The sequence below is a fragment of the Aplysia californica genome, unplaced genomic scaffold (assembly GCF_000002075.1).
Source record: "Aplysia californica isolate F4 #8 unplaced genomic scaffold, AplCal3.0 scaffold00181, whole genome shotgun sequence".
NCBI classification, from domain to species: Eukaryota; Metazoa; Mollusca; class Gastropoda; order Aplysiida; family Aplysiidae; genus Aplysia; species Aplysia californica.
In genome coordinates this window covers 520,426-533,270 of record NW_004797451.1, presented here as the reverse complement: position 1 = coordinate 533,270, position 12,845 = coordinate 520,426, and the positions used below count along the sequence as shown (strand labels likewise).

The 12,845-nt window shown below is 40.9% G+C and overlaps 1 protein-coding gene across 2 annotated transcripts; it reads left to right on the top strand.

Annotated features, from left to right (window-relative positions):
- The first annotated feature begins 181 nt into the window (after window positions 1-181).
- LOC101846882 (60S ribosomal protein L23) lies at window positions 182-6,853 on the top strand. 2 transcript variants are annotated; one of them, XM_005098383.1, is made up of 4 exons: window positions 182-200; window positions 2,612-2,824; window positions 4,143-4,256; window positions 6,732-6,853. In XM_005098383.1, exons 1-4 carry the CDS (start codon window positions 188-190, stop codon window positions 6,812-6,814), a joined length of 423 nt encoding a protein of 140 aa, XP_005098440.1. In that variant the 5' UTR covers window positions 182-187; the 3' UTR covers window positions 6,815-6,853. The 2 variants fall into 2 exon arrangements, with proteins under 2 accessions (XP_005098440.1, XP_005098439.1); XM_005098382.2 differs by lacking the exon at window positions 182-200 and having other exon boundaries at window positions 2,581-2,824.
- Window positions 6,854-12,845: the final 5,992 nt, after the last annotated feature.

The following is a 12,845-nucleotide window of genomic DNA, read 5'->3' as shown; positions in this document are numbered from 1 at the left end:
TATTGTTGTTATTATTAAATTTTAATGTTTGTAATAAACCAAACGGCGTGACCATGCAGCGGTCAACAAATCTAATAACTACATGTTTAAACTTTTCATTCGTTTTGTTTTAAAATCCAAAATTTGACGATAACAGACAGTTTTCAACTTCCGGAACCTGCGCACAGTGTTACTTCCTTTTATCAAGATGTCGAAGAGAGGTATGTTATGGTTAGCGATGGGTCTCTTAGTAAATCTGTTCAAATCGTCTTTCATGGTTTAGTATTGGCCTGTATGTGTGAAGAGACTTTCAGCAATTGAATTAATCTAACATTGGATGAAGAATTTCAATTGATTGTCAAGGAGCAACTTGCTGAGAAATGGTTTGCTTTAACATTTCGTGTTCTGATAGATCTAGACAAGTGGTGAAATTTGTTTGCATGAGCACGAGAGCCGTAGCGCTAAGAACCCCCATAAAATTTCCATTTTCTAATTTGAGCAGATTTATATTCGAAATTAGCTTCTTGTTTCTTTTTGTAAAAGTTCGAAGTTCAGTTTGAGTGAATTCAACTTTTTGATTCGAGCGAAAAAGTTATGAGGTCTGTTCTCAAACGAAACAACGGAGAGCGGACCAACTGACATGGGGATGGACAACAACATTACATTTGACATCTAATCTTGATGTAGATATCTATATCTAGAATCTATTATTATTATATAAAGTCATACGGCCTGTCCTACAATACTTGGTGATCATATTGTTTCTATTTTTGTTTTAGATTTTCTAATCTAGAATCTAGAGGCCTCAGCAGGTTGTCTGCAATTTCAGAACTTAGGTAGGCCTACCAGAATCAGAATGAGAATCCGGAATGATGTGTGCTTTTTTAGCCTTTAGTTTAGAGTTTTTAGTTAGTAGGCCTATTAGATCTAGAAATCTAGATCTACATGAAGCTGCAGCGTTTGAAACGCCCTGTGCCAATATTTTGTAGTATTCACACAGGTGTTTATTTTTCTCGAAATCGCTAGGAAACGCTTGAAAATACTGGGAACGCTTCCGTACTGCACTCGAAATCACCTGCCTTTGTTATTGTACCTTTGGATGAAATCATCATTTTAGTATCGGAAGGCAGCCTAGAATCAAAGATTAGGCTGTGCTAGAAGGGAGTGTATAGTATAGTGTATACCGACCCAGTAGGGGATGTCTTTTTGTGATTTCGGAAAGTTTCAGCGCCCTCTTGGCTGAGGGTAGACCTAGAATCTAGATCTAGGTTCATCTAGGTCTAAATGAAGATTGCGGATGTCTTTTCGATGAACGATTGTTTTTCCTCCATTTTGGAGTTGGAGGAATTTCAATTTGAAGAAAAGAACGTCATAATTTCAACGGAGCAGTCACCCTCTCTCCTCTGTATCGACGCCTTCTCTTTTTCTTTGTTTGTGTCTTTCTTTCTCCCCACCTATTTCCCTCTTATCTTTCTCTCGTTCCCTCTTGCCAACTGAGGCATGTCATATACATTTTGCTAGCACCTCTCTCTCTCTCTTTCTTTTTCTCTCTCTCTCTCTTTCACACACACACTACCGGGTCTGGGCGCTGAAACTTTCCGAAATAACAAGAGTTTGTTCCCAGTTACCAGGTCTGTATACACTTCGATGCTAGAATCTCAGTATTTCTGGACTGGTCGAGGATAGCATTTCCAAATGGCAATTTCGTCACAGCCATGAGACGAAAATCAAGGCTTTGGTAAGCGTCCGGGGGTACGGTATCAAAGGGATTTCGAGTGTTTTCAAGAAAAATAAACACTGGTATTCACACCATGTGCGAATATAATTTCATAGTATTCACTCACCCTGTGCGAATACAATTCCACTGTATTCACGTACAAATTTACTGGCAAATTTATGGAACGGGAACTGCTGAGGTTGTTTATATAAAGATATAACCTAAATTAGATCTAGATCTTGACTCTTGGCAACAGTAACTGGCGAGTGAAACCCAAGTCTTGGGGAGAAACCCTGGAAGACATCAAAATTAGTTGACAGAAATACGCCATCTATAATTGGTCCAATCACAGAGAGGTGCTCGGTGCAGCTTCACGTGTTAGTATTAGATTCTAGCCCATGGCTATTTGTAAATTGGTTGTTGTTACTTGTTGAATGAACCAGAAAAATCTCCGGGTTTGACCCCAAGAGTAATGAAATATCAATTGTAACTTTGTAGCCTATAGGTTAGGGGTTGGGATTGTTGGGACGAGACTAATCTTTGGGGCAAAAACGGACTATCTTCAAGGTTTGGATTGAAAAGTTAGTCATAATTTCATTAATCATTGACATCAGTCGAGACACTGACAGTACTGACAGAAAGGCCCATCCACACTGATACTGCAAGATTTATTTTATTGTCTCAGATAACATAGGCATATTGCTAGATCTAGGGTCAGGGTCTCTTTATTTGTTGTTTGTGTTGGGGTAATTGTTCGTTAAAGGCAGTCCTTCCTTAGAATTATATCTAGATTAGATCTAGTGGTTTCTGTCGGCTCAAAGATTATGAATTTTATTGATACAGTGTTTTTTGTGCGTATGTGGTTCTCCAAGTTTCAAGGCATTGACTACTGAATATATATGTTTCTGTTTGCAGGAAGAGGAGGTTCAGCGGGCGGAAAATTCCGCATCGCTCTGGGTCTCCCAGTTGGCGCAGTTATTAACTGCGCTGACAACACCGGAGCGAAAAACCTGTACGTTATTGCTGTGAGTGGTATCAAAGGTCGTTTGAACAGACTGCCAGCTGCTGGTTCCGGTGACATGTTTGTTGCCACAGTCAAGAAAGGAAAGCCTGAGCTGAGGAAGAAGGGTAAGGCTTTGAAATTAGTCTGCACTTGTCTTTCAGTGCTGGTTTTCCTCTATGGTATGAATGCATGCAATTTCTCTGTGGCATTCATAAAGGATGGTCTTGTATTTTGTTTTAGATTAAGGGCATAAGTGAGAAAGATTGAGCTAACAAAAGAATGTCTCCAGGGTTTTTGTCCTTGTGTAGTAGGCACATCATAGTCATTTGTCTGACTAAAGGTGACAGTAGCCTCCTATCTCTGTAAGTAATTATCTTATGGCTGCCCAAATTCTTCATAGATACCACATTCGTTTTGTGAATTGGGTTAGGTTGAAATAATACTGCAGTTTGTAAAAAGGAAACTAAATGCTATTACTTTTTATGTGGGTGGACCCTCTCTGCTCTGCAGCACTATTACTTACCACACTTATCGGAGATGCGACTGATAAGGCCAACTTCTTTTGCGGCCAGTGTCACTCGCTTTCGGTTTGTGCTGCGTGGGGGTCTTGGAGGTTTGTTTTTGGCTGTGAATACTGTGGGCCTGTGCGTGAATTTTGTTCAAACATACACACGTTTTGTAAAGCGCCTTGAGCTGTGTTTATATATGGGAGTGGGCACTATAGAAATTTTCATTATTATTAATGTTTCACTTGTTTTAACAAGGTGCGCTGCGGGAAGGCATGTTCACCTGAATTAAACAATGGTTTGTTTTGCAGTTGATTTGATATCTTCGTATTGGCATGCGCATCGAAAAGTAATCGTTTAAAACCAGGAGTTATCTCGGTGGAGCTGAAGCCCACACTCCGTAGTTATCATTGAGGCCAAAACCAGATTATCCCACTTCCTTTTCGTAGTTGCTATTTTTGTTACAAACAGTCTGGAGTTCTCAAATGTTTCTGCAGTAAATTTCAAAACCATCATATGATTAATTTATATCAGGTAATATAGTTTTATGCAACATCAACCTCATGTGAAAGAATTTTTGTTTGACAAATGGGAGTCTTGTTTTCTGGTTTCCTTTAGAGTTCCTCGTCAGTTTGTTCAAATTTAATTGAACATCTAGAGCTACCAACTTATTTCAAATGAAAAATACGCTTGGGGTTCTAACCAATGCAGACGGTTCGCACACAAACACTTCAGCTGCAAAAAATTGGGGGGGGGGGGGTAAACTCTGGTCTGTACTTGGTCTGCTTTCTTCTTTTGTTGGGTTAAAAAAATGTGCCATTTCATTTCGGAGGCCGAGGTTTTTCGTATTTACAACATAAACACTGGCCCCAGTTTTATATTTTCTCTACAATGTCTATGATAGTATTCAGCAAATTTAGTTCTTTCTTTTCAACAGTAATGCCAGCGGTCGTCATCCGACAGAGGAAACCTTTCCGCAGAAAGGATGGCATCTTCATCTACTTTGAGGACAATGCGGGTGTAATTGTCAATCCCAAAGGAGAGATGAAAGGTAAATGCTTGGTTGTGAAGGACAAGATACAAATTATTTTTGTTTTTTGCTTTTGTGATACCCGTTGACACCTGATAAATCAAAGCGCTGGGTGAACCGTCCTAAGCAGCAAGATGGGTTGGCTTCATCCTCGAGGTCAATAGCTAAACTGCCACGCTGAAATGCTCATACTAAGGTGGTTAACACATTACTCCCTGAGGGTCTGGTCGGGAAGTCTATTCCCAAATCCAGGCAAGAGGAAGGAACCCACTTTCCGTGAAAACAAGCTCTAAAAACACTATAAACAAATTCCATAAATCCTGAAAAAAAATAGTTGTTAAACCAGTGTCACAGTGGCCAACATGCGGGAAAACACATAGTAAAAGTTCTTGAATATTTGAAAATCAAATCATATAACGTCCTTGATTTCATTTTTGCCTGTCGTGATTGTGATATTCGCTAGGCTTTTCTCGGTCTGAGAGTATGTTTCATGCAAACAGTCGGCTATGGCGGCAAGCGAAAATGTATGTGTGTGGCACCGAGGCTCGATCTGGAAAATCAAGATCTATTTTTGCTTTCATTGCCACCCAGAAATTTGCCAGTAATACATGTAGTCTGATAGCAATGACACATTGCTTGAAAATAGAGTAAATTCTAAGAACTCTGGTTTTAAAATTTTTATAATCCATTGATAAATTTTTAAAAAGTTATTGCGATTTTTGTTTGCAAAATGTTGGGGGACCTTCATATAGGAAAAAATAGCCAAAATGTGGGACATGTTTTGATGTATTTTGAGGAAAAACTGTTCTAAGTCAGTAATGAATTGGAGCATATGAATGAAACTTGGCATCTCCATGTGATTTTTAGTGCAGAATCTAGTTCTGCTATCACTTTTTCTATGTCTTTATTACTTTAGATCTTAAAGACTGATATTTGCGTGACATCGTTTTTACAGCGACGCGATCACCCCTTCTAAAACTCAGTAAAGCGCTATCGGGAAAACCTGCGATGTAGTCATCGGTGACCTATTTGGTTATAGGCAGCCAATCACATGCCCCCTAGCGATCACGCGCCTCTTGCATGCCGGCACCTCGCGTTTGGAATGCGTGATCTTGTTTCCAGATCTAGTGTTTTATCAATGGATGGGTGGTAATTTTAAGTTGGTACGTAAAATCTACTAAACGCAGAGATCTGAAAATTTGCAGCAATAAAGAAGACATGTGGGGCGCTTGTGTGGTCGGCGATCAACCCGCAGCTCCGTTAAGTTTTCGAACCGCAGAGGAAATTTGCGCAAACATGGCAATATCTCCGGTTCTAGTAATCGTTCGGGATTGTACGCTGGCATGTCGTTAATTTAACCTTTCCTCTGGTTGGTTGCCGAGTTTCATTTATTTTCGTCCAGGAGTTTTCCCGTAACTATACTTAGAAGAGAGTCACTTTTGATTCCAAGTGGCCTAAAAATTACCCCTCGTGCGGAGGCGCAGCGGGTGATTGGCATTGATAAGTCTGACAACACAACATTGTAACATGCAGGTTGTGCATTACAAACGCTGTGTAGCCATGAAAAAATGGGTTGTAGTCTATCTCTTCAAACAGGCTCCAAAATGCCATTTTCAACCCTCTTAAAGCACTACATTTCAATTTCTTCGGGAGCTTCGTCCCCTGAACCCCCACCAGGACACACTAACCCTGAGTGGTTGTCCAACCTTTTAAATAGTAGGAAAAATTGCTGGAATTTGCAAATGACAAAAACAGGTTTAGATAAGTTTTGTTCCCAGGTGAATATCATCGGTCATTTAGGTGTGGCAGCTTTGAACACTCAAATGGTATCTCAAAAGCACATGAAAGCCCAAATCAGCCAGTGTTATGCCAAGTCTATTCTTGGCTTTACCAAGAACAGAACAAGTGTTGTGAGCGCTATATACTGAAAGGAGTACCAACAGTAATAATAATCAACCAGAGCAGTTGTTGACATGTCTTCTCTTTCATAAGTTTTCAGTGTAGTTGCACAAAATTTGGCTACCTTGGAACATTTGGGATCGCACTGGCAGGGTTATTGTTGGTGTAGTGGGATTTTTAGGAGGAAGATTTACCTGGCCACCCTGTATTAACATGTTCTTATGCACAGTAGAATTGTAAATATATGAACAGTGTTCCTTGTTTCCTTTGCCTGCTGAGATCATGGTTAAGATTAATAAAGAGCAGAGACCTTTTTCATTATATTGAACATTTTCTCAACACCAACTCATTTCGTAAGTTTCGCACAAGGTACGTCGAACTGCCTGGATTTTTCTGGGGGTGGGGGTGGTGTTCCTTTTTATTTATAGGATATTGCTCAAGCTGTTTGTTATACTGTATTTTGCATAAAACAATTGTGTATACAATTTTCGTTGAAAATCTGTCACGTATCAAATGAGGCAAAACTTTGGTGTTTATATTGTACATACGTACATTTTAGTTGCATATTATTAATGTTTGTTGCTTTTTTTTTTTCAGGCTCTGCCATCACAGGCCCTGTTGCAAAAGAATGTGCTGACCTTTGGCCCCGTATTGCATCTAATGCCAGCTCCATTGCATAGTTCTCCATTGTAACCTTAATAAAGGTTTAAAAAGACAAATCGTTTTGTTTTATATATATTTGAATGTTTGCTGTCAGTGTGAAGTAGTGGTTGCAGGAACTCTGGCATGCTTTGGTTTTTCTTTCCTATTAGATCTATTGTCATCTTCCTTCTTTTCTTTATATTTACTTCTGGCCTTACTGTTGGGCAAGTCTGTAATATTAATATTAGTACTAAAACTCTTACAAAAACTAATGTAGAGAAAATAATGGAACAATAGCTGCTAGTCGTCGGATGGGAAAGTTTTTGTGTGCAAGTTTGATAGTTCTGGCAGTGTAGAACAACTCTGCGCTCTTTTTGTTTGTTGCTCACTTGTAACTCCTCAATTTTCTGCTCTTGTATGACTTTATTGTGTTGCAAGTGCTGTAAAACTCAACCAACACTTAACTTTGAAACTGAGTTCTGAAGACACGGTCAAGCATGCACCAGTAGTTTCGGGTTGTTCATCGTTATGAGTTACCTCTTTTCTTCACCTGGATCGATAACAGTTTACAATATGGCCCGGATCGATGACAACTCTTTTCTCCATGGGACACCTCTAACTTGTGAGAAAATTTTCTTTATGCCATCTCTTAAGAGTGGTGTGCAAGGAGCGCTGTGGCAATAGTGATAAAACATCAATTTTAAAATTTCTAACCAAAAAACCCCTCCCAACATGCATGATCTGTGGAGAGTGCAAGGACGGAAAACGGGTGTACTGTGCTGAGAAGTGTTGTTTTGGTGAAAATGTCCGTAGGGTACAGTACAAACCACATATTTATACCACTGCCTAATACCACCAACCTTGGGACAAGCATTAAATTGGAGTGGGTGCTCTGATCTGGATTGCTTCTTCTTACTTCTTTCCTGTCAGACATCTATCGTTTTTATCTTTCCTCCTTTTTTTATTTGTTACTCTCTTGTAACACCTCTAATCTTCGGCACTAAATTGACCTTCTTGTGTGGCGAGTGCTGTAAAACGCTAAATCAACATTGAGTTGGTAGAGCAAGGTTTTGATGTCCTCAATAAGCAGCCCTTGTTGCCATCTTGATTGGTGGTGGAATAGGAGGGGCAAACTGGCCCGTTTTGTCTCGCACTAACATACATTAGCACAGTAAACATGTGGCTGAGCGCAAAGTATGACTCCCATCTTGCCCTAGGCCTGTCCCCGTAGAATTATGCAAATTTAGATGGCTGAATTATGCACAAAAAAAAGCATTTTGCAAATTACTGTAACACCATTCGCGACATGTTTTGCACTTTTTCAGCAAGATTTTTCATGTTCTATGTATACCGTACAGAAAAATTGAAAACAGAACATATCAGTACTTTGTTGTGTATTTGGAAAGAAAACAATACACATCAGTCAGAAAAAAAAAACAACCAAAAAATATAATCTCTAACGTTCAGCTGTAGATCTAGATCTCTATAGAGGAAAGAAAAATGTCAAAAAAAAGACATGAGTATCAGAACAACTTTTGATGGATTGAAAAATGTATCATGCTAAAAAAGGAACAAATCCCAACCCATAACCAAGATCTTCTAACAAGGGAAATAACCAACTTGTCACTTAAATGAGACTTATTACGGTGATTACTTCCCTTTAGTCACATAGCGAGGCGTTAATATTATTATACAGTGGAGTCCACTTATAACGAGTCCGGAAAAAAAGAGAAGTCTGTTATAAAGACGCTTTTAGAAAAACCCCGGTTTTTTTCTCCTCTTTACCTTTGTAAACAAAGTACTGCTATAGCGCTATCAGACACACTTGCGAGTCGGTTATAGCGGAATATTGCTGCTGCTGTGCACAGTGCACGGGCCAATTATACAAAATGTAAAACCTCGCCAGTTGGGAAACGTGTTGCTGGTCTAGCGAAACAAAGAGTGGGAGAACCCATGTGTGTCAACAATGAAGTTAATGAAGGCCGGAGCGACTGAGTAGGGAGGGTGTGGCATGCGCAGACAAGCAGAACGCATCGTGTGATAGGCCAGCGTAAGCCTAGTTTAGATTATCAAGGCCTACCATGCCTCTCACTTCTCCGATGCGGGGATGGAGAGGTCACAGCAATGTGATGGATGGAGTGAATGTGTGACGTGCGCAAGCAGACGGAATGCACCACAGGGAGGGGTGGGGTGGGGGAAAACACAGCGGGGTGAATTAGCCCAGAGCCCGTTCTTTCTCTGATCGCCAATGCCGAGCTGTCAATTATCAGTCAACATCGTTAGATCTAGCGCTAGAGAAAGAAACCCGATTCGATTTTTGATCAAGTAAAAGTAAAACCTAGAGGTCCTGTTGAAACAAAATTATCATCAGGGGAGATAGCAAAAGGAAAGAAACAGAACACCAAACTCATAGATTAGGCCTACTTTACAGTTTCCCTTGAATTTATTACTGGATCCCTTAAAGCGAGAATCCTACTATAACGGTCAGTTTGCTCCGGTCCCCTCCCTCTCGTTATAATAGGATTCCACTGTATAATATAAACTGATACTGAAATAACTTAATTACAGTGGAATCCTGTTATAACGAGAGGTAGGGGGCCGGTGCGAAATGTCCGTTATAGCAGGATTCTCGTTACAAGGGACCCAGTAATACATTCAAGGGAAATAGTAAAGTAGGCCTAATCTATGAGTTTGGCGTTCTGTTTATTCCTTTTTGTATTTCCCCTGATGATGATTTGTTCAACATGATCTCTAGGTTTCACTTGATCAAAAATCGAATTAGGTTTCTTTCTCTAGCACTAGCAATGTTGACAGCTCGGCGTTGGCGATCAGCAGGAAAGGGCCCTGGCTCTAGGCTAACTCGCCCGCTGTGTTGTCCCCCACCCCACCACATCCTGTGGTGCGTTGCGTCTGTTAGCGCACGTCACACATTCACCCCATCTATCACGAATCACAGCATTGTTTGTGACCTCTCCGTCCCGCACTAGAGAAGTGAGAGGCACGGTATGCCTAGATAATCTTCTTGACTGGGCTGGCCTATCAACTATCACGCGATGCGTTCTGCTTGTCTGCGCATGCCACACCCTCCCCACTCATTCACTCCGGCCTTCATTGTTGGTTCGCGTGGGCTCTCCCATTTTTTGCTTCGCTGGATCACCAACTTTCTCAACTGGCAAGATTTTATATTTGTAATTGGCCTGCGCGCTGTGCACAGCAGCAGCAATATTCCGTTATAACCGACTCGCGTGATGCTCTGATTGCGCAATAGCAGTATTTTATTTACAAAGATAAAGAAGGAGAAAAAACGGGGTTTTAGAAAACAGTAGTCTCCGCCTAAACGCATGCCATACAAAAGCACGCTCCGCTCAAACACACGCTTTCGTCATCTGACGGGTTTTTGACTATATAATTTAGACGTACAAACGCACGGTCACTCCCTCTAAACGCACGCTCCGATCCGCGAAACAAGCCGACAAGTTAAGCTTGGCAAGGGGAAATGTTCACTACAACCTGCACAGCCTGCATAAGACAAGCCTAGAATTTACTAGAAAACCAGATATTTGGTGAGAGTGCCCCTCACGTCGTACAAAGAGAGTAATAGACAGCGTTTACACACCATACTTTCCACTGACGCACAGGTCTCGGTCTAACTCTAAGTCTAGGGCTGGTCGGTTAAATGTGTGCGTGTGTGGGTTTTTTTTTTTTTTTTTGGGGGGGGGGGGGGGGAATGAAAGGTTTTTTTGATTGGTCACTGGAAATGTATCTTTGATAGAAGGTTTCTGACTGGTGTTTGAGTTTGAGTGACTGCGTGTAATGTTTAGTTAGATCTAGGTCTGATGCGTAAATGCCGTAAAACATTAGACAGGCCTCTATAGGATTAAAGATTAGCCTAATAAGCTGCGCTCGAAGAACTTATAATGTGCTTGTTCAACGAATCACAAGAGAAAATGTTTCTCGAGGATGATTCGGCATGAATTTACGGTCGGGGGTGGGCGCTTGGAATGCCACGAGGCTGGTCCGTCGTCACTATGACTATGACGAACAGTTTCCTCTTAGGCTTTCTGTTCCCGACGTTTATAGCGCATATTCATTACATTGAGTTTGTCCCCAACCCATTCAACGCCGTTGTATTCTTAACCCCTGTCGGGGAATCCTTCACAAAACAGTCACGTGTCGTCACATTATCTGCCAAAATGACCCCCTGCTCCAAGGGAGATCACTAGAGTAATAAGGAATTGATATGACTGCGTCCCTTCCTCCCCTTGCAAAGGTTCATGTAAACGCACGCTCCGTATAAACACACACTAAGGAGCCCTCCCGAGCACCGTGCGTTTAGGCGGAGACTACTGTACTGTCTTTATAACAGACTTCTCGTTGTTTCAGGACTCATTATAAGTGGACTCCACTGTAATTGTTTTGTGAAAAAAACGCGGGGAATCCAAAATTATGTAAGCGTTGCAGAATTAATTACGCGAAAAAGCGCGGCCGCATAATCCTACGGGGACAGCTAGGCTTTTGTGACAAGCAGATTGTGTTGAAAATTTGATTCTATAACTGGGATTTGAGGGCACAGCACTCGTAATGCTCGATTAAATTTTAAACGGAAAAAAAAGAACTGAATAGTTACTTTTTTGTTTCGATCATTATTGGCCAGAGAAATGGGGTTATTGCTCTTTGATAAAATATTAATATATTCTACGTACTACACGTTTTTACGTTCAAGTTCAAGCAATTTAGACTTTAACGTGAATCTTGAATGATTCCTGCCGGATCAGAAACTTGGCTGTTTTTAGTGTCAATTCAATGGTCAAGCGAACCCTGTTGTGGTAAGTTTTTTGACTTTATGCCTGTCAACTGTCAGTCCTCTGGCTACCTAGAGCTAGTCTAGGATCTGCTACGTAGAGACTTGAGCGGAAGTCCTTCAGTAGAACATGGCTATAGCGGGACATTTTGTCCCAGAAGAAAAATCTTCCTGTAGGCAAGTTCCCGCTATAGGGATGCAAAGGGGAAATTAACGAAAAATTAAGTTCTAAAGATCCACATCATCTGATTACCGTACCTCCCTTCCGTGTCAATAAAAATATGCGCTTTAGATTAGCCTTCCTTTTCTTGTCAGCTTAGGTTGTTTTTTTACATGTATTCTAAATCGAACGAGAAGCATTTCCTTTTGTCTTTGTTGGAAGCCATCTTTTCCTCGGTCTCGTTGCTTGTGTGCTGTCTATAGTACTGGTAGGCCTACTGTAGAACTGGTGAAATGGATGCGTGCGTATGCCTATGAGCATCAACGACAGCAATTAAAATGAATAAATCAGGAATCACACACTACACGCTCTCTTCTTTTACTTACTTTTCATTTTTGGTCTGTCCTAGGGCTGTGGCTAAAACGTTCTCACTCATAGTCATACATCATACATGATACATGTACTTACCTAAGCTACGAGGCATCACTTTTGGATTTGGAGTGGATCACGTAACGCGTCTCTCCGCACCGCTGACTGCCTGTTTGGAGCCCACCTACAGCCGCCTTACAGCTCCCGTTCCCCCTTCCAGAGCTCGCTGGATCTCTTCCGCTGTATCCCAATCTGAGTTCGGGCCTTTCCTTGCCCCGCTAAACCCGAGCACAGGTAATTGAGTATACATTAGAAAGAAAAAAAAGGGGATTCTGTTAACGTGCGCTATACAGTATACATTACATTGTACTACATGTAGTATGTAGTCATGTTCTACTGTACCACAAATGTAGGGTAGGTCTATAATTTATAATAGAAAGGTAACAAAAGAGACTGGGAACTACAGACACTGAGACAGAGGAATTACCCATCTCAGTATTCTCAGCCATGTGGGTACATTGGGTAGTAGTACATAGTAACAGCCCATTCCATTTTTAACAGCCTCTGTTATTACAAGAACGGTAATGGTAATGTCTGTTGTTTTTCTAGAAGAGTTTCATAAGACCATTGTTTTTGTTTTCCTGTCATTCATATCATGTCGAGGCCTGCCTTGCTGCTCATGTTCACTTTTACTACTTTTACAATTTTAGAAAGATTTTCGTTTGTAGTTTGTGTTTGC

Bases quoted from the DNA above. Each gene is read 5' to 3' on its own strand.
- LOC101846882 (XM_005098382.2), top strand. From the start codon at position 2,596: ATGTTTCTGTTTGCAGGAAGAGGAGGTTCAGCGGGCGGAAAATTCCGC. The intron at 2,825-4,142 runs GTAAGGCTTTGA...TCTTTTCAACAG, and splicing joins GCCTGAGCTGAGGAAGAAGG to TAATGCCAGCGGTCGTCATC. The intron at 4,257-6,731 runs GTAAATGCTTGG...TTTTTTTTTCAG, and splicing joins TCCCAAAGGAGAGATGAAAG to GCTCTGCCATCACAGGCCCT.